We start from the raw sequence: 19,197 nt of genomic DNA, 5'->3' as shown, positions 1-19,197 counted from the left end.
AGACAGTTGCCAAGGCGAAGCACCAGAGTTCAAGTTGAGTCTCTCTCAAGACATTTTTATGGTTACATTAGCACGGTTTTTGATACTTTTCTACTTCCATACAAAGTCATGCTCTCTCTCTCTCTCTCTCTGTTCAAAGCGACTCGTATTTTTTCCAGTGTAAATCATGCCAAAGCTTACGATCAGCTAATTGTAAATAAATAAGACAAAGCACCAATCAAATTTAATGAAGTGCCAGCGATTTATGCATAAGAAGAGCAGCAACATAATAATAAATTTATGTCTAATTTGGTATCAAATCATAAGCTTATGAAAACATAAATTCAAAAACGGCAAGTGTAAAAACAACAAAGTTCAAGTACATGAAAATTTGTAGCCATATAATAAAAACGCCCCGCGGCTTTTCGGGCGCACGACCAGAACGAAAAGAAAAGCGCATCAACATGGAAAATGAAAATGCGTATTGTCTGTAAACAAAGCGCTGAATATCAGACCAATATTAAACTTCTATTTTAATGTGTTATTATAGGTAGAATCAACACGTAAAAAAAAAAAACTAAAAAAACTACTCGAGTCTGGTCGACTAGAGGATGCCCTGTACAAAGATCACAGTTTCTATGCAATCGATTTGATTACTCAATATAAAAATAAAAATTCAACAAAATAAACACTTATACAATAGAAAAATAAAAAAAAAGAAAAACAATATATCATAATAATCACAGCCTGAACCCATTGAAAATGGTTAAAATGGGCTTATTGCTTTTGTGGAAAAGTATGTAATAGGCAGAATCTCCGAACCCATAAAGTATATCCCTTCTTGATCAGCATCAAAAGCCGAGTCAAACTAGCCTTGTCCGTCCTTCCGTCCGTCCGTCCTTCCGTCCGTCCGTCCTTCCGTCCGTCCGTCCTTCCTTCTGTCTGTCCATGCATTCCTCCGTCTGTCCGTCCGTCCATCGCTCTGTCTGTCCGTCCACCCGCTTGTCTGTCCGTCCGCCCTTCCGTTCATCCTTCCGTCCGTCCTTCCGTCTGTTCATCCTATCCAGCCTTCCGTCTGTCCGTCCGTCCTTTCGCCTGTCTGATTGAAAATTTTTTATTTTTGTGGATCCTTCTGTACAAATTTGCTTCCGATAATCGATAACCTGTCCCCGTTTCGAGGCAGGTGATAAATATCGATATGAAAATCCTATTTTTTAAGCAAACCCATGTGATTTTAACAAATTTGACTTGTAGCTTCTTGAATAGAATATACAGATCTAGTATGTTTCATAGCGCTGCTACAGACCCCTTCTCCCCTCTGTTACTGTTAACTGTTTACTGTTTATTGTAATTAATATACTTATTAGAATAAGAAAAAGAGAAGCCGAACAATAGCTTCTTATACTAGCCCGTTTTTCAATTCCGAACGTTTTTCTTTTCTCGAGCCAAAAACTGTTCTCTCGCCAAACGCGAGCTTAGCAAGAAAAGCGATATCAATGAACTGATGGAAAAGATAAAAAGAACAATTTAAAACATTTGCCGCACTGTCCCTCCCCCCCACAACTACAAATTTATGAATATCGTTTAGTATATGTATATATAGAGTATATATGGCCAACATACATTGACCAATATCAAGGCAGCTTTAACAGCTGGGCAGGTTAGGGTAGAAAGAGTAGGAAGAAAAACACATTCTACAAATATTTATATATCATTAAAGCGAAAGCATTTCGTGGCGCCCTTCGGACGCTGCTAATAATTTTCGCATTTACACCGCGCTTCCGTTTTGGCAGGCTTGGGCTCGGGCTTGGTTTCACTGCTCAGGGCCCAGGACCATACCCTATTTCATCTTGGTTGAAGGTCGTGATTTGTCATTTTTTTTTTTTTTTGCGATTTTTTCATTTGTGGCCAAGGCCTGTTGTACTACGTCCTATGGCAACGTCTGCTGTTGCTGGAGGCCGGCAACAGCCGGAACTAATTTCAAATATAAAACTATCAATTTATATAATTTTATGCCCGATTCAGCTGCAGGCAGCTTTTAGTGCGGGCTAGCATTAAGTACAACAAGAGCTTGTTCACATTTCTGATATTCCTGATATATACCCTTTCATATATCAGGATCTGACTTGCTGTTACATTATTGGTTTCACGCCCATAACAAATATGCGAGCTCATGTACATGCATTGTATATATACACACACACACACACACACACATAGGCAATCCATTTTCGGGGTTGCCTGCTTTTGGGCGCTTTTAGCCCGCAAACCGGAGACAGCAGCGGAAATGAATTATCACCCACTAAATGGGCCGCACATCATTATTAGAATAGCAGCAGCAAAAGTATTTACAGGATTCCTTTTTTACTTCCCCTTTTTTGTTTTTAATGAAAAAAAATTGCGCTGGACGTAATTGTTGTTGTTGCTGCTGCTGTCGCTTATGATTAAAAACAACAACAAAAGTGTGAAGAATACGCAATGTGTGCATTTTTTGTTGTTGTTGCTCTCTAATGGAAATGAATAACAGCACAATATGAAGCATACGCCCGGTGTTCATCAGCTTAGCCAAACAGGTATACACTGTAGTTGCCCAGCTATTATGCCAGCTGCCCCGCTAAGTAGCTGCAAACGTGCCAGGTGACAATGGAGCACTTTATGCTCAGCTGCCGTGTGGCAATTGTTGCGCGTGGCGCTGCGTGCGGCATGTGATTTATGGCGTGCAAATGGACTGACACTTGCTCTGACAAGTGTTCTAAGCCCTTTCCAGACGGCCTTCAGCTTCCGGCGCTGCGCCAAATATCACAGTCACTGCTTAGGGCCCACAAGCAAGGCGTGACTTATGATATATTATTCTATTAGAATAGTGTATTGTATCTTGATAGATATTAAAAAGGGAGCTTGTAGTCGATTGGGATGATAAACAAAAAAGTTATATTCAAAGTTTGCTGCACACTTTTCAGTCCTTTCAACTTTAAGCCAAACAAGCTTTGACCATAATTTTCCGCGTACTTTGCGAAAAACTGCAAAGCATTCTTCAATATAAGTTTGATTTATATTAAAATAAGTTTCACAAAAACATTTTCCACTAATATTCCACTGGCACAGGTGGAATTTTCCCAGCTTCACTTCACTCGCATCACATATTGTAAGTACAACTAAAATTAAGCTTTCTGTCTATCAGTCAAGTCAGAGCAAACTAGTTTATCGTTGATTACAAGTATGTTTTTGATAAACTTATAGATAACTGACCAAACACCTTTGTTGTTATCTATAAACGGCGCATATCTGCTAGGATCTTGGCCACGATTCCCGCATTGCGTGTCGCATCTTAACCAAAGTCTGTCTATTAATAATTATAATTTATGCGCAAGCACAAAAACAACACACGGACGGAACCCACTGAGACGACACGAAATTGTTATAAACATAACGTATACGCCGCATGGTACGGTCACGGATTGGACCAAGAGAGAGAGGGAGAGGGAGCGGGAGAGAGGGGGAGAGGGGGAGAACCGTACCCGTCAGAAGCTCTAAAGTTGATTTAACGCCTGTCTGCTGCTGCTGCTGCTATTTTCGATGATGCCGCTGTGCTTGTCCTTGCCCATGGACAGAACTTATAGATTATAGTGTGAATAACTTTTGAACTGGGACAAGTTGTCGCCATCATTTGGTTGAGTGAACCAGAGCTAATTACACAATTGCGTAGCTTTGCGAAAATGTTACTAAATTATCATAAACCATGTGCAAGGACGAACGATAATTGCACTGAGCAGCAGCGAGACTTAATTTCAACCATTAAATATTTTTGCAATTTTTGGTTGTTCCTTTAAGTCAAACAATTTACTTTACTTTCATTTTAAATAACTTTATTACATAAGTTTTATTTTTTAAAATACAAAAAGCTTTCCGTATAAAATTTTAAGTTTTGCCTTCTCACAATTCTCTCAACTTTAGCTAAGTTTTGCAATTCTCTGAATTTTACTCTATTATAAGAAAAATCTTTAATTTCGTTATTTTTACTCACATTCTGTCGACATTAATAGGTTCGTATGTGAAGCTTTGACTTCCTTTTTGTATAATGTTCGTCAGTTTAAAATATTTAAATTTATATACGACCATAGAAGACATCCGATCCCATTTTCATCTACAAAACTGTCCATACAACTCAGTGTTTACATGAGTATTAAATGTTCGGCGTGCCGAATATATACTCAGTTTCGCGTTTTCTTTAAAAACTTCACAGTTGCAGCTGCTGCTGTCAAATTTCGACTGTGGGTGAGAGGCGGCACGCGACGGGAAGGGTTCTCTTAATAAAACTCGTTCGCGAGGGGGCAATGGATTATGGGTGCATAAAATTTGAGCATCGCTGCAAAAATGATGTGTGCACACTTTTTTTCTGAAATAAAAGTGTTGTTCTTTTTATATACACAGTTTGGTTCATTTATATTGTTAAATAGTTAACAGATATTTGCAAAAATACTTATTAGTTCGCGAAAAAGGGAAATCCTTCTATTTAATACTGTGAATATTCTGAAATTGTGATATATAATTGAAAACTCAAAGTGTATACCTATTTTCGAGCTAATTCATGTTGAACAGTGTTGTCCATTTCTTTATCTAAATACTAAATAGATGTGTTAGGTATTTACCATATTGTTGTGTGCACAATTGTGCTGGACAGTGTTTCTGTGTGTGCAGAAAATGCAAAGACACAGCTGCTGGCCAAGTGTATTTTTCTATGGGGTCATCTTGTCGCTGGTCGGGAGCGTGGAACACTTAATACAAGTCGTTGGGCGCGAAGAAGAGAAATTGCGGACACATTTCAATTGAATTTCGAATGCGAATTCAGTTTCGGATCGACATATATATATATATATATATATGTGTATGTACATGGCAGACATATCGTAAATACCATATACACGTATATTTCTGGTTGTTGTTCTTTTGGTGTTGAAAGTAAAACACAAATCAATTTGTGCAACTATTTTTATAACAAAAACTAAGCAAAAGCGCGTACTAGACGTTAAACAAATTTATTGCGATGATGTGTGAAAAATGAAGAGAATATTTCGGGTTTTTCTTCTTCTGCATCTTGTGTTTTTTTTTTTTTTTTTTGGAGAACCTTTAGATCCGAACATCAAAAATCAAAATTCAATGCCCGAAACCATGGGGGGAAAATTTCTTATTGCTAATTGTTCAATTGAATTGCATTCATTAAATGTTTTTCCTTTTTTTTTTTGTGTTCATAACAATGGTTAAGGTCAAGGAAAAACTCAGCTGTTGAATATACAATTTGAACATTATGTTACATTTAGATGTTCACGCGCGTAGGAAAAACATTCAAAAACTTGTTGACTCACCGAGCTGGCATTAAAACTTGCATTTCCTCCACTCAAGAGTTAATGAACCTATCGCAAATGCCACTTACTTGACTTAATGATGCTCGCTGCCAGCGACAATAATAACAATTCGGTGACCACAGCTACGAGATACCCTACAAAAAGACTTAACTTATGCAAAACGCCTTGTACTCACGGATTATATGAGCAAAATTGAATATTTATTAGCAATTGCAGCTGCGTGCTACACATACATTAACATGTACATTAACATTAACATTAACATACATTAAATTACATTATCATGTAAACTTTATGTTAATTTTTTAACAGGCACGTTACGCTACTTGTAGCTTGCATGTTTGCCAGCTCGTGTTATAATGTTGGAAAAATGGAGTGGAGTAGTCACTAAATTTTACCAAGAGGTTAAATTTGAGTTTAAATTTCCACTCTCATGTTAATTATTTAACAGGCTTGGTAACGCAAAAAAGATCTTTGAATGTTTCATGTGTGTATGTTCGAGTGTTAAAAGTGCTTAGTCTTTTGATTTATCGAGATACGCTTATGTTTGTTAAAAAGTTACAGGGAAATATTGAAATATGTTACAAGCAATTGCTGAATTTGTTTCGAGCCATTGATCCATTTTTATGGGCATAGAGTATATACCCATAGAAAGGGATACCAATGTGCATAGTCCCGGCGTGGCCATCAATCTAATGTCAATAAATTGCATAAAGCTGGGCCGGACTCGGTCATAGCCATGGCGATGCCATCATCATGCTCCCGCACAGCCCGCCATCTCATCAGCCCATGCGCCGTATGCGATGCTCTGTGTGCCATTTATTATGCGACACACTTTAATTAAATGCTAATGCTGCATAACCTTGTAATTTGCAATTGCCCCCCATTTGTATCCATATTGTTAACGCAGATCTTTCGCCACTTGGAGCGGCCAGCGGAGGTGGCGCGCCTAACGCAGCTAAAGGATGTGGTCAAGACCCAGCGGGAACGCTTCATGAGCACCATACTAAACAATACTGAGGTGAACAATCTGAACGAGTTGCTCGCCTTTGAGCTGGCCAAATATGAAGCGGTAAGTTCTAGCTCAACTCAACATTGGCTTTAAAAAGGCTAAAATGGTTTTGTGTAAATGTCAGAAGGAAGCCAATCTTTATTGAGCTTAGTTCTTCTAACCATGTCTTGAATGAAGTATAGATTTTAATTAATTTATATTTGTTATTTCCCAAACCTTCACAGGCCGTACAGCAGGCGGCCGAGGGCGGGCTGCTTATCGTAGCCGATAAAGACTTTCCAGAGCCCTATGAGCGCTGGAGCATACTGCAAGCTGTGTTCTTCTCATCAACTGTGTTAACCACCATAGGTAAGCGATAAGCTTTAATCACTTAAATAATCTCAAATAAACTTCATCTGCATTTGCTAAATAAAGAACTAATGCTATTATTATAGTACTTAGCCTCAACTGTGATCTGGTCGAACTTAGCTTTTGTTTATACTACGCAAAGCGCGTTTTTATACGTTGAACCCATTGAAAATGAGCAGAAGGTGCATCTCCGAGTAAAGTAAATATATACTTAATCAGCATCAATGGCCAAGTCGATCTAGCCATGTCCGTCTGTCTGTCCGTGCGGAAATTCCAAGAATTTCTTAATACATGCGCGTCTGCTTCGAATTCTGTCAACAGCAATTGCAATTGCGATTGTTTTTCGTGCTGCTATTTTAATTCGGTTTTTTTTTTCTTCGCAAAAATACTCAATTATTGGTGTTTCTATTGTGTAGAGGCATAGCAATTGGTGCGGTCTGTCGCGAGTATAATACTAAAATTCGTACTTATTTTGGAACCTTCTATTATGGCAGGCTATGGCAATATAGTGCCCGTAACGATCAGCGGTCGCGTCTTTTGCATTTGCTTTGCACTTGTTGGAATACCCTTCACACTGACGGTCATTGCCGACTGGGGTCGGCTCTTTGCCAGCGCTGTGTCCGTGTTTGGCACGCATATGCCCAGTGAGTAGACCGTTAAGAGATTTGTTTTGTTATCGGTTCGATTAATGTCTATCGATTGCAGCGAAACCGAAGTTCACGAACTTTATCGGTAAGACGTGGTTTTATGCGATTCTGGCCGTTGGATTTCTAGGCGTTTATCTAGCCGCTGGTGCCGGGCTGCTGCTGCTCTGGGAGGATGACTGGACATTCTTTGATGGCTTCTATTTTTGTTTCATAACAATGACAACGATTGGCTTTGGTGATCTGGTGCCGAGTGCGTTAGCCAGAATCAGACGGTTGCAATAGCTTATTGATATGTTTTCTTATTCTGCTCTCCACAGAGAAACCCAATTACATGCTGCTCTGCACGCTCTATATACTCATTGGCCTGGCTCTAACCTCCACTATCATTGAGCTGGTGCGTCGCCAGTACGCGACCAGCTGGGCCAAGCTGCAGGTAAGTGCTTACCTGCTAAGCTGTTAAGCTGCACTCATGCTATGCGACGCATTGCAGGAACTTTCCGGTCCCATGGCGGAGACATTGCGTCGGCTGGGCGAGACGGCGGGAACGGGCCTTGACTATGCAACACTGCAAAAGGTCTTAACCGTAAGTGAAGAGCGTCAACTAATTGCCTTCTCAATAATGAATGCCCGCACACACACACCCACACACACACACAGGTATCTATGCCCAAGTGGAACAGCAACAAAAAGAGCGAGCACAATTCGGATATTGCCGCACTGGAGGCCATCACAAATGCCATACTCAAGGAGGTGAAGGAGGCGCAGAATAGCAAGCCCAAGGTGCTGCAAATTGTCATCTACGAGTCATCCGTTTAAGGAGCTTCCACTTTTGGCCGACAAAAATGAGTGAGGCGGAAGGAAAACTCATAGCATACTTCTAGAGCTAGGCACAAAACCAAATATCATATAATAGATGAAATCTTGTACTTATTTTAGTTAGGCTTCACACAATATCTAGTTGTTGTATTTCCCATAATTGTTCATCGATTTATATGTATGTATATCAATGGGAATCGGATGCCCTGTTGTCCAGTGTTGTCCAGCCAACGACTTCCATAAGCTAATTTCTAAATATAATTAATTGTAAATGTCTGGGCAATAATATTGCTCATACGTACTGTGGTCGCATACACATGCGAGGGTCGATCAATAAGCACACGCTAGCTGAGATTCCTATTATCAGATGGAAACCTAATTTGCATCTGTGCAGCCCCTCCCACCTGGCTTCCTCTGTAAGTGGAGAGTGTGACACAATTGTCTAGTCAAGAAAACACGCTCGACAATGCATAACAAACAGAAAAGGTGCAGGAACATAGCGCTTATTTCATCACGCCAAAGATTAAATGCCCCTTGAGACACCGATTGTTCCTTTAACGGACATACTTATGATATAGTCAGCCGATTTTATGCGCTTTTGCTAGCTGTTAAGATGTTCTCTGTATCTCATAATACCCTCTCTTCCTGCATCAATGCAACTTATTGGTCGAGCCTCGTATATTAGCAACAATTAGGCTGCAATACTCGCTATGGCAAAAGGTGATGGATACGATTTTTTTTTTTTTTTAATTAAGAAACTATTAATTATTAGGTAACAATTACTAAAAATAATCATTCATTAATGTCCAATATGCATAATAAACAAAACAAAAAAGACTTCAATTAAGCGGAAACTCTCAATGCCGGGCAAAGCTTTAAATGTTATATGGCGCGCGAAAGCTTCAAAGCTGTGCAAGCCGTTGCACTGCTTGCGTGCACTGCTTACATGCACTGCTTTAAATGGCGGCTTGGACACATTTTAAATAATCACCCGTTTGACCGCCTTTGTGCGGACACTGTGTGCATCGTTCGGTCTGTCTGTCTGTCTGTCTGTTTGTCTGTCCGACCGTCCGACCGTCCGCCCGTCCGTCCTGTCTGGCAGCGCCAGTTCGTTGCCGCTTGCCACATTGTTGGCTATAAAAGTCGGGCGCACTGGCGGCGGCGGCTAGTCACAGCGCGGAGCGTGGAGCGTGCGACGTCGGGCCGACCATTTCCCATTTCATTTCAATAATTTTTTTGTATACTCTATTTGTATAATTTTATTTTTTATTTTATTTGTTTTTTGTTTTTTTTTTTTCGTTTTTTGTGTGTGTGCTGCATTTCGCGTCCGTTTTGCTCGTGTTTGTGCTCATTGTTGCTGTGATTTTGTCTGTCCTATTTGCTTACTATTATTATCAATATTACTACTATTATTATTATTTTTGTTGCTGTTACCGGAGCAGAACGCGCGACGCTTTGCCAGGCCAGTTTTTATCAGTATCGCGACGGACAGGCAGCGACGAGCATCCGCAGCAACCGCAACCGCAAAACAAGACAGCAAGAAAAAAAAAAAAACAGAAAAAGAGATTCTTTTCACGGCGCGCATTGAAATGTTTTGAGCTACGAGTCGAGACATCTCCCGTGGCATCCGCCTTCGTTCTTAGTGCTGTGGTGCCCGCCGTGGCGTGTGGCGTGCATTAGATTCAACTACAGTTGATATTTGTTTTTTTGATTCTGATTTTTTTTTTTTTTTTTGTTGACCGCGTGTGCTACACTAACGCCTCCTCGATGGAGGTGCTGAAGAAAGACGCCGCCCTGGGCTCGCCCAGCAGCGTCTTCTACTTGCTGCTGCTGCCCACTTTGGTGCTCTGGTACACCTATTGGCGACTGTCTCGTGCTCATCTCTACAGATTGGCGGCGCGCCTGCCGGGCCCGCGTGGCTTGCCCATTGTGGGGCATTTGTTTGATGTGATTGGACCCGCTTCGTGTACGTTTCCACTGTCCCAACTTCCACCTAACTCTCTCTCCCGCTCCCGCTCTCTCTTTCTGTCTCTGTCTGGCTACAATTCTGTATCCTGTTTTCAGCTGTTTTCAAAACAGTCATACGCAAGAGCACACCCTTTGAGCATATCGCCAAAATGTGGATCGGTCCCAAGCTGGTCGTCTTCATCTATGATCCGCGCGATGTGGAGCTGTTGCTGAGCAGCCACGTCTACATCGATAAGGCATCCGAGTACAAGTTCTTCAAGCCCTGGCTCGGCGATGGTCTACTCATTAGCACAGGTGAGTACTACTTCGCACTCTATTACCCTATGCGAGGCGAAGTCGTTCATGGGGTTGGTTGGATTGGTTGGATTGGTTGGTTGGTTGGTTGGCTGGTTCGGTGCCACTCTCTGTTCTAGCTAATGCAATTTAAATTGCGTTTATGGAATCATAAATTAATAAAACGATTTGTAAGCCTGACAGTTGGCACAACAACGCCGAACAAATGGCGGCTATAAATAAACGCAACCGAACACAGAGCAGCAACTGTTTGCTGTGTGCGATTGCCATCTCTTTCGCTCAATGCCCCAGGCTTAACTATCTCTTTCTTTTTTTTTCTCATTTAACTTTTGATGTACCATATATATCGTGTGGATTATCCATATTATGACTGCGCCTAGATCTTTTCTCATTTCAATCAGTCCAGCCTAGGTTTCGTCTTTTTATACATTATATTATTTCAGTTTTCATTTTCTTACTTGAAAGTTTCGTTTCTTTGATCTATCTAATGCGTTTTTCTTTATTTCTTAAGATTTTCTCTTTTAGTTGATATTTTCTTCAACTGATTCCTTGAGCTCTATATTTCGCTCCTATTATTTATCTTAGATATTATTCCCATCTCTCCATGCTCTCAACCTTTTTTTTTTTTGCTTATTTTCTATATATCTTGAATAGTTTGGATCTTACTATGGCTGTACTTAGCTTGCCCCGATTTCTCCAACACTAGATCTCTCTGTTTCTATATCCCAAGTTTTACTATCTATACTAACTATTATTTCCAGCTCTCCATACATGTTGCTCTCCTCTCTCTCTCTCTCTCTCTGTTTAGGTACTCCAAGTTTGATTAACTACATATACTAAATATTCCAATTATTATTCCAATTTCTACATACCTTTTATCGATATAGTTTTGGTTATTATTATTTTATAAAAATAATTTTTGATCTTTCTTTTCTGTATCCCGATCAGGTCAAAAGTGGCGCGCTCATCGCAAACTAATCGCACCCACATTCCATTTGAATGTCTTAAAGAGTTTCATTGAATTGTTTAACGAGAACTCGCGCAATGTGGTGCGGAAACTGCGTGCGGAGGCTGGTGGCACATTTGATTGTCATGATTACATGAGTGAGGCAACTGTGGAGATTCTATTGGGTAAGTGACACACGCGCACACACACACACACACACACACACACACATACACACACATACAGTCGGTACAGTCCACTCACACCGCCAGGCTACGTTTTGGATTCAGTTTCAGTTTCAGATTCAAATTCCGATTCATTTTTTAAGTTTCATTTTTTGCATTGGATGTGTGTGTGTGTGTGTGTGTGTGTGCCTATCACATATGCGATTACTATATGCCATATGCCACAATTGAGCACAGACCCATTTCCCTATATACTCGCATAAATGTACAAAGTTGTTGTTGTTGTCCGTTTGCCGCTTTTGTGCTTTGTGTGTGTACAGACAATGGCGCACACAAATTGTTTCAAATACATGCCCAACTAATCCGTATATACTTAGTTTGAATAATGAGCCACCATCAACTGGCATAGACCGATTTCCAGTATGTGCCAAGATTTCAACTGTGACTTGTGCAATTTCTGGTTTTCTTAAACCTTGCCTTCACTTATCTAATCGTATGACTGAATATTCGTATACCTGATATAACTAGTCGAAAACTGAACGATTCTTATTTATCAGATTAGCTCCTTGTTTGAGCATCAAACCTTCTGGAGTTTCAGCACACGTAGCTCAGAGAATTCTCCGTACACAAAGATAATAAAGATCGAAGATTTCTAGTTAAATATAGATCCGAACTCTAGCTGCAGTTTCCTAAGAGAGAATATGCCTAGGGCGCTAGACAAGTTGCTGTTTAAGCTGCTTGGACGACTTTCTATAGCCTGTGACTATATCCAATGTTTATACGAATCTTGAGATTATCTGCGTAGCAGGGATCTTTAGCAGCTCTGACGACTTTCACTTTGTGGCTTGGCGAAGGCTCTGGCCCCTATAACAAATATCATAATGTCATTAGCACGTTTGAGCCGGGCTATAATGTTTAAAGCCTGCTCGTAGGCTCCACTAACTGTGGAGTGCCATACAAATGCCTGTCGTTCGTTTAAGGCCGAACACGTTTTGGCTTAAAAGTGAAAACCCCGCCAGTGTGTGGCAAATGTTAATGACATTGTCGCACAGATATATATATATATATATATATATATATGTAGACATATATCTATCTGTGCGTTTGGCCGATTGTTTTCTGGGCCATTGCATAAGGCAGGCACTCACCTTCGCCCCATAATTGAAATGCAGCCAAAACGCGCATCGCGTCTGAAAATTGCCAGCGCAAAGCCGAACCAAACTGCTAGCCAAGTGCAATTAAAATCACGTCGCATTGCCATTAAGCATTTAATCAGGAAAATTTGAATGCAATAGCAGCCAGCAGCGAGGCCCAGCCCCAAGCCCAGACCCAGCCCCAGACCCAGACCCAAGACCAGGCCCCAGGCCCCAGGCCCCAGGTCCGACTGACGCAAACGAGCAATTAGCAATTAAGATTCAACATAAAAATAATCAAAATGAAAATGACAAAAAAAAAAAAAAAAATGGTTTGCAAATTTTATATATATATATATATCTACAGTATATGGCGCGTGTAGCGAAAACTGAATCAAAAATACAACAACAAGCAGAAGAAGAAGGAGAAGAAATTCAAATGTCATTTTCGATTGCCATTGCATAACCCCCCCCCCCCCCCCCCCCCCCCCCGCCCATATACGTACATATATTTAAGGAGTATTCAGCTGCAACAAACTACCAGTTTTTCCAGCCAGTTGGCCAACTGGCCAGCTGGTCAACTGGCCAGTGGGCCAAAGTGAAATGGTGAAAAGCAAGTGGGGAAAACCAGAATTTCCACACTTGCGCAATGCAAACATTACTCGGACACGCACAGCCCGTTTTCAGCCTTAGCGGAAGAATTGTCAATTCAATCAAAGGTTCAGCCATGCAATCGCATACGTAACTCGGCCAAATAGTCCAGTTTTCTAAGAAACGTGTAATTGCAATTATTTAGACTTACGTTAAGATCAGCTGGCTCCAAACTAGACTTTCACTTCCACTTGACGCACAGAAATAGAGACTTATACGACCGCATCCGAACCCGAACCGAAGGTGCCAATCATTCGAGCTTTCTTGATCCCGTGATTCTTGCTGCCCTTGCCCCAAACTATCTATTCGAATTGCAGTCTTGATTAACTTCGGTGCTTAAAGTCCGATTCCTTCGAAATGTTCATTAATATGTTCATACAAAAGTGTGTATACATGAAAGCCCAGGCCACTCTTCAAATGGGCTAGAAAATATATGACATATTTCAAATTTCAGACATAATCCTTTATGGGCTCAGAGTTGCTTTCTTCTGTCTGTTGCAAAAGCCTTAACGCCTTTTCACCCATATTCCACGGAACTTAATCGAGTTCGCCAAAGGCTTGCGCTATGCAAATTTTAACGCAAAAGTTACATAAAACATGAGATTTATTATGATTATTACAGGCAGAGGAAATTGTTACAAGCTGTTAGCCTAGTTGTTTTTTTTTATGGATTTTTGGCCGAGGATTCGAACCCGGACTCTCGCGGTTGCCCAACATGAAATCGATTCAATTATATATACAAGTTTAGCTAGCTTACGTAACTCTACTGAAACTCTTGGCCTGATCAGCTGAAAGTAAATATGACACCTGTATATGATATATGTCATGCTTGTATGATAGCTGATGCCAGATACCAGATTTCAACTTGATACTTGATTGGTTTTCAAAGAAATCAATTTCTATAGGCATTCAAAAATGTGTTTTGGCAAAATGCGCATACGCTCCGTTGGCCCTCAGCTCGTTTACTGTTTGTGTGTGTGTGAGTGTGTGTGAGTGTGTGCTTAGCGATTGCTATTTATGCATTGTATTTGCAATTAGACAGCCGGCGCAGTCTCCGTTGTATGTTTGTTAAGTTTAATTGGCGCTTGGGTCAGTCGAGTGCATTCCACTTCCAATCTCATTCCCATTCCCATACCCATACCCATACCCATTTCCATTTCCATTCCCATTCGCATTGCCATTCCCGTTGCGTTCGCAATATTGTGACATGCTGCTGGCTATGGGCTAATCGGAGCTGGTGGGGCTCTACTTTTCGGTGGACCCCGTCTTCCAACATGTTGCACTTGCAGAAACCGCAATGGGCGTATCGAAGAAGACGCAGGACAAGTCTGGATTTGAGTACGCAATGGCCGTGATGCGCATGTGCGATATACTCCATGCTCGGCATCGCAGCATCTTTCTGCGCAACGAGTTCATCTTCACGCTGACCCGCTACTACAAGGAGCAGGGCCGTCTGCTGAACATCATTCACGGCCTCACCACCAAGGTTATACGCAGCAAGAAGGCGGCCTTCGAGCAGGGCACTCGCGGCTCTCTGGCACAGAGCGAGCTGAAGGCTGCCGCCCTCGAGCAGGAGGAGCGGGAACTGCGCGAGCAGCAACAGAGATCATCAGCTGGTGGCGCCAAGCCCGTTGAGCTGGCCAGCCCCGTTGCCGGCCTCTCCTACGGCCAGTCGGCGGGCCTCAAGGACGATCTGGACGTGGAGGACAATGATATTGGCGAGAAGAAACGTTTGGCCTTCCTCGATCTGATGCTGGAGAGTGCACAAAATGGCGCACTTATTACGGACACCGAAATCAAGGAGCAGGTGGATACGATTATGTTTGAGGGACACGACACGACGGCGGCTGGATCTTCGTTCTTTTTGTCACTGATGGGCATACACCAGGATATACAGGATCGCGTGATTGCCGAACTGGATGGCATCTTTGGTGACTCCCAGCGACCGGCCACATTTCAAGATACGCTCGAAATGAAATATCTGGAACGTTGCCTCATGGAAACGCTGCGCATGTTCCCGCCAGTGCCGCTGATCGCACGCGAGCTGCAGGAGGATCTGAAACTGAACTCGGGACCCTATGTTATACCGCGTGGCGCCACAGTCACAGTGGCCACCATATTGCTGCATCGTAATCCTAAGGTCTACGACAATCCCAATGTCTTTGATCCGGACAACTTTCTGCCCGAACGCCAGGCGAATCGACACTATTATGCCTTTGTGCCCTTCTCCGCAGGACCACGCAGCTGTGTGGGTGAGTATCCATACTAAATGGAAGGGTTCATTCGCTGACATGAGCTGAGATTACATATGCATAAATATTCGACAGGTCGCAAATATGCCATGCTGAAACTGAAGATCCTGCTGTCAACCATTATGCGCAACTATCGTGTCTATTCGGACCTCAGCGAATCGGACTTCAGGCTGCAGGCGGACATCATACTGAAGCGGGAGGAGGGCTTTCGCGTGCGCCTCCAGCCCCGACAGCCGGGACAGGCGACCACAACTGGCAGCACGGCAGCATCATAAACTTATGCATATCTTTATTTGCAAGTGATAGTCCCGGTCTATACAGTAATATTCCATGCATAATACAAGCAAGAAACAAAACACACACTCTCCCCCCTCCCCCTACACACACACATACACACACACTACTAAAGAGCGTAGTATGTAATTTGTATTGATATTTGATAAATATTTGTTTATCGTAGCAATTTTCAAGCGCTGCATTTAACATGTAACACACACACACACACACACACACACAGACAAAAACATCAGCAACAAATATTATTTCATTTTTTTTTTTGTGTATTTAATAATAATATGAATAATGTTTTGACAATATATTTGGTGTAATATTTTAAATTGCGCGCCTGTTCGATCTTCCTTTTTACCGCATGGGCAACTCTACGCGTTAGAGTATATGAATAAATTACTGCTGCTATAGGAATATTTGGCGCCGATGCTGAGATAACATAATTTTCGTTTGCCAATAATGTATAAACGAGTTAATTTGCGTTTTTGTTGTTAATAACATGGACTCCCATCGTACTCTAGGACTCTATTCGAATATTTAAACTTGTTCATATCTGAATATGTTATTAAATAAATATCGTGCTATGTGCGCGCCCAACGCATTTTTGCGCTCACGCTATCGATAGTCGTCGTTGGGCGAGCAAAAACATCTGGCAACGCCGCACAGCTGTGCCAGCGAAAGTGACACGACGACAGCCGAAACGTTGACGGTCGAGGATTTGGAGCCAGGCATTAGATTTGTTTTGTATTGTTTAACTAGTGCCTTCTGTTCGCAATATGTCAAACGCCATTGACGAGCTGCAGGCAATCATTGCCGAGCTGAAGTCGGAGCTGGAGGAGCAAAAGACCTGCACACGCAATGCTCGTGAACGGATTGAGCGCATGTCCGCGGAGGTCGTCGATTCCAATCCGTACAGCCGCCTTATGGCGCTGCAGCGCATGAACATAGTGAAGGACTATGAGCGCATACGCGACAAGGCGGTAGCGATTGTGGGCGTCGGTGGCGTTGGCAGTGTCACTGCCGACATGTTGACACGGTAAGCAAAAGTGGTAGAGGAATGCGAATGGGAATGGGAATGCGATTACTAAAGCATATTATATTGATGATGCGTTCATTCAACAGCTGCGGCATTGGCAAGCTGATACTGTTCGACTACGACAAGGTGGAGCTGGCCAATATGAACCGATTGTTCTTCACACCCGACCAGGCTGGCCTGTCTAAGGTGGAAGCAGCGGCGCGCACACTCAGCTTTATCAATCCAGATGTGCGGATCGAGACGCACAACTACAACATAACCACCGTGGACAACTTTGACAAGTTCCTCAGCACAATCTCCGAGAGCGGCATGCAGCAGGGCCAGCCCGTTGATTTGGTGCTCAGCTGCGTGGATAACTTTGAGGCGCGCATGGCCATCAATGCGGCCTGCAACGAGAACAATCTGAACTGGTTTGAGTCTGGCGTATCCGAAAACGCCGTGTCCGGCCACATACAGTTTATACGTCCAGGCGACACGGCCTGTTTTGCCTGTGCGCCGCCGCTGGTGGTCGCCGAGAACATTGACGAGCGGACGCTGAAACGGGAGGGCGTCTGTGCCGCCTCGCTGCCCACCACGATGGGCATTACGGCGGGTTTGCTGGTGCAAAATGCGCTCAAGTATTTGCTTAATTTTGGCGAGGTCTCCGACTATTTGGGCTACAATGCGCTGAACGACTTCTTTCCCAAGATGACTCTCAAGCCGAATACGCAGTGCGATGATCGGCATTGTCTGCAGCGCCAGAAGGAGTTCCAGGAGCGACCGAAACCTGTGCTGCAACAGGTGGAGGAGGTATCCGATGAGCCGCTGCATGCCAGCAACGACTGGGGCATTGAGCTGGTGGCTGATGATGCGCCAGTCGCGGAACAGGCGCCCAAAGCTACAGACACTGCGAATGTGGCATCTGGACTCCGACTGGCTTACGAGGCGCCAGAAAAGGAGGCTGTAGACCAGGCGGGCCATGCAGCTGCTGGTGACGGTATGCCAGAGACGAGTCTGGAAGATTTAATGGCGCAAATGAAGTCTATGTAAGACTGCAAGACAAATTCCATACAACTCTGTTATTTATAAATATATTTACAATTTTCCCTTTTTTTTTTACTACAAAAGATAAAATTTAAATTTGGCTGTTTTTACTTAGCTCGCCTATCGATAAATCGAACTTAACAGAGAAGCCTAACAGCAGCAAGAAAAAATACCAAATACCAAAATATGATAAAAAATACTTTTGAGTATGCGGTCACGCTGTATTAAACATTGAATATCTGTCGCGTTGTCAAATTGCAAAAACAAGTGTTTTTTTTTTTCGTTCTTGCCAGCCAAACCTTTACCGAATTGACTTAATAAATCTGCTTAAATGACTAAAAAGGAGGATAAACCACAGCCCGCTGAAGAGGTAAGTACAGCACAGCGCTGACCGGCATAGTGACGCCTCCGGCAACCGGTTTCCGTTTGGGTGTTTTTTTTTTCTGTTTTAATTGAACACGTCAGTCGGTACCGTCCCTAATGTTAACGAGATCCAACAACAATTTGACAATTTGCAGCTGGTTAAAGTCAACAAGTGGGATGGCTCGGCGGTGAAGCATGCCCTGGACGATGCGGTCAAGACCTGCCTGTTGGGCGATCGGCCACAGTTGAAGGAACAGTTCGGCCTGGTGAACACCCGTCTGGTGCTCTGCGCCCTGGCCGTTGGTGTGGCCATTATGGCGCATGCCTGGGACTTTACCCATCCGTTTCCCCAGTCGCGGCCCGTGCTGCTGTTCAGCGTGCTGGCCTACTTTGCGCTGATGGGCGTGCTTACGCTTCACACAACGTTCCGCGAGAAGGGCACCTTTGTTGTTGCCGTGCAGAAGGATGCCGGCGCCAAATTGCCGCGCATCTGGGAGGCCAGCTCCGATATGAAGAAGTACGACGATAAGTACCTGCTCACACTGTCCGTCAAGGATGGGCGTGGCCAGCGCGAGCAGACCAGCAGCAAGTCCTGCGCCGCCTTCATCGACAGCAACGGCATCATTCTGGAGAATCTGGTGGCCAACGAGGTCAATCGGCTGTACAATTCGCTGGCCGCCGAAAAGAAGGAAAAGTAGCTGCCTGGTCTACAGCGGCAGCTGCCTCAAGCGCTGATTGTCTAAGAATTTACTGCTTTCCATCGATTTTTCCTTTCAACTTTACAACTTTACTTTATTTTTTTTTTTCCCCCTCCCCCTCCATTCTCATTAAATTAATTGTAGTAAATACGCAAATCTTTGAATAACGACACCGAGCACGTCGTGTGTGGGCCG

General features: G+C 42.9%; 4 protein-coding genes across 4 annotated transcripts in view; all 4 read left to right on the top strand.

Moving 5' to 3' along the window:
- LOC6631750 (TWiK family of potassium channels protein 7) overlaps positions 1-9,008 on the top strand; it is a 30,286-nt gene extending 21,278 nt beyond the window's left edge. The window contains exons 2-8 of the mRNA XM_002054993.4: positions 6,253-6,414; positions 6,579-6,702; positions 7,197-7,346; positions 7,408-7,599; positions 7,667-7,782; positions 7,840-7,932; positions 8,007-9,008. Of these exons, the coding sequence (XP_002055029.2) occupies positions 6,253-6,414; positions 6,579-6,702; positions 7,197-7,346; positions 7,408-7,599; positions 7,667-7,782; positions 7,840-7,932; positions 8,007-8,165 (996 nt within the window). The 3' untranslated portion in view covers positions 8,166-9,008. The remainder of the gene's footprint in view (positions 1-6,252; positions 6,415-6,578; positions 6,703-7,196; positions 7,347-7,407; positions 7,600-7,666; positions 7,783-7,839; positions 7,933-8,006) is intronic.
- A 404-nt stretch (positions 9,009-9,412) lies between these two features.
- Positions 9,413-16,110, top strand: Cyp4g15 (Cytochrome P450 4g15). Its single transcript, XM_002054994.4, has 5 exons — positions 9,413-10,131; positions 10,230-10,427; positions 11,376-11,558; positions 14,632-15,594; positions 15,670-16,110. Exons 1-5 carry the CDS (start codon positions 9,933-9,935, stop codon positions 15,867-15,869), a joined length of 1,743 nt encoding a protein of 580 aa, XP_002055030.1. The 5' UTR covers positions 9,413-9,932; the 3' UTR covers positions 15,870-16,110.
- Positions 16,111-16,546: 436 nt separating this feature from the next.
- Uba5 (Ubiquitin-like activating enzyme 5) lies at positions 16,547-18,037 on the top strand. The gene is made up of 2 exons (XM_002054995.4): positions 16,547-16,918; positions 17,005-18,037. The coding sequence occupies exons 1-2, from the start codon at positions 16,659-16,661 to the stop codon at positions 17,945-17,947; spliced, it is 1,203 nt and encodes a 400-aa protein (XP_002055031.1). The 5' UTR covers positions 16,547-16,658; the 3' UTR covers positions 17,948-18,037.
- A 112-nt stretch (positions 18,038-18,149) lies between these two features.
- Spase25 (Signal peptidase complex subunit Spase25) lies at positions 18,150-19,150 on the top strand. Its single transcript, XM_002054996.4, has 2 exons — positions 18,150-18,311; positions 18,460-19,150. The coding sequence occupies exons 1-2, from the start codon at positions 18,273-18,275 to the stop codon at positions 19,000-19,002; spliced, it is 582 nt and encodes a 193-aa protein (XP_002055032.1). The 5' UTR covers positions 18,150-18,272; the 3' UTR covers positions 19,003-19,150.
- The last annotated feature ends 47 nt before the right edge of the window (positions 19,151-19,197 follow it).

Source organism: Drosophila virilis, chromosome X, assembly GCF_030788295.1.
Source record: "Drosophila virilis strain 15010-1051.87 chromosome X, Dvir_AGI_RSII-ME, whole genome shotgun sequence".
Lineage (NCBI taxonomy): Eukaryota > Metazoa > Arthropoda > Insecta > Diptera > Drosophilidae > Drosophila > Drosophila virilis.
The sequence above is the reverse complement of the archived record's forward strand: the minus strand, read 5'-3'. Positions and strand labels throughout refer to the sequence as shown.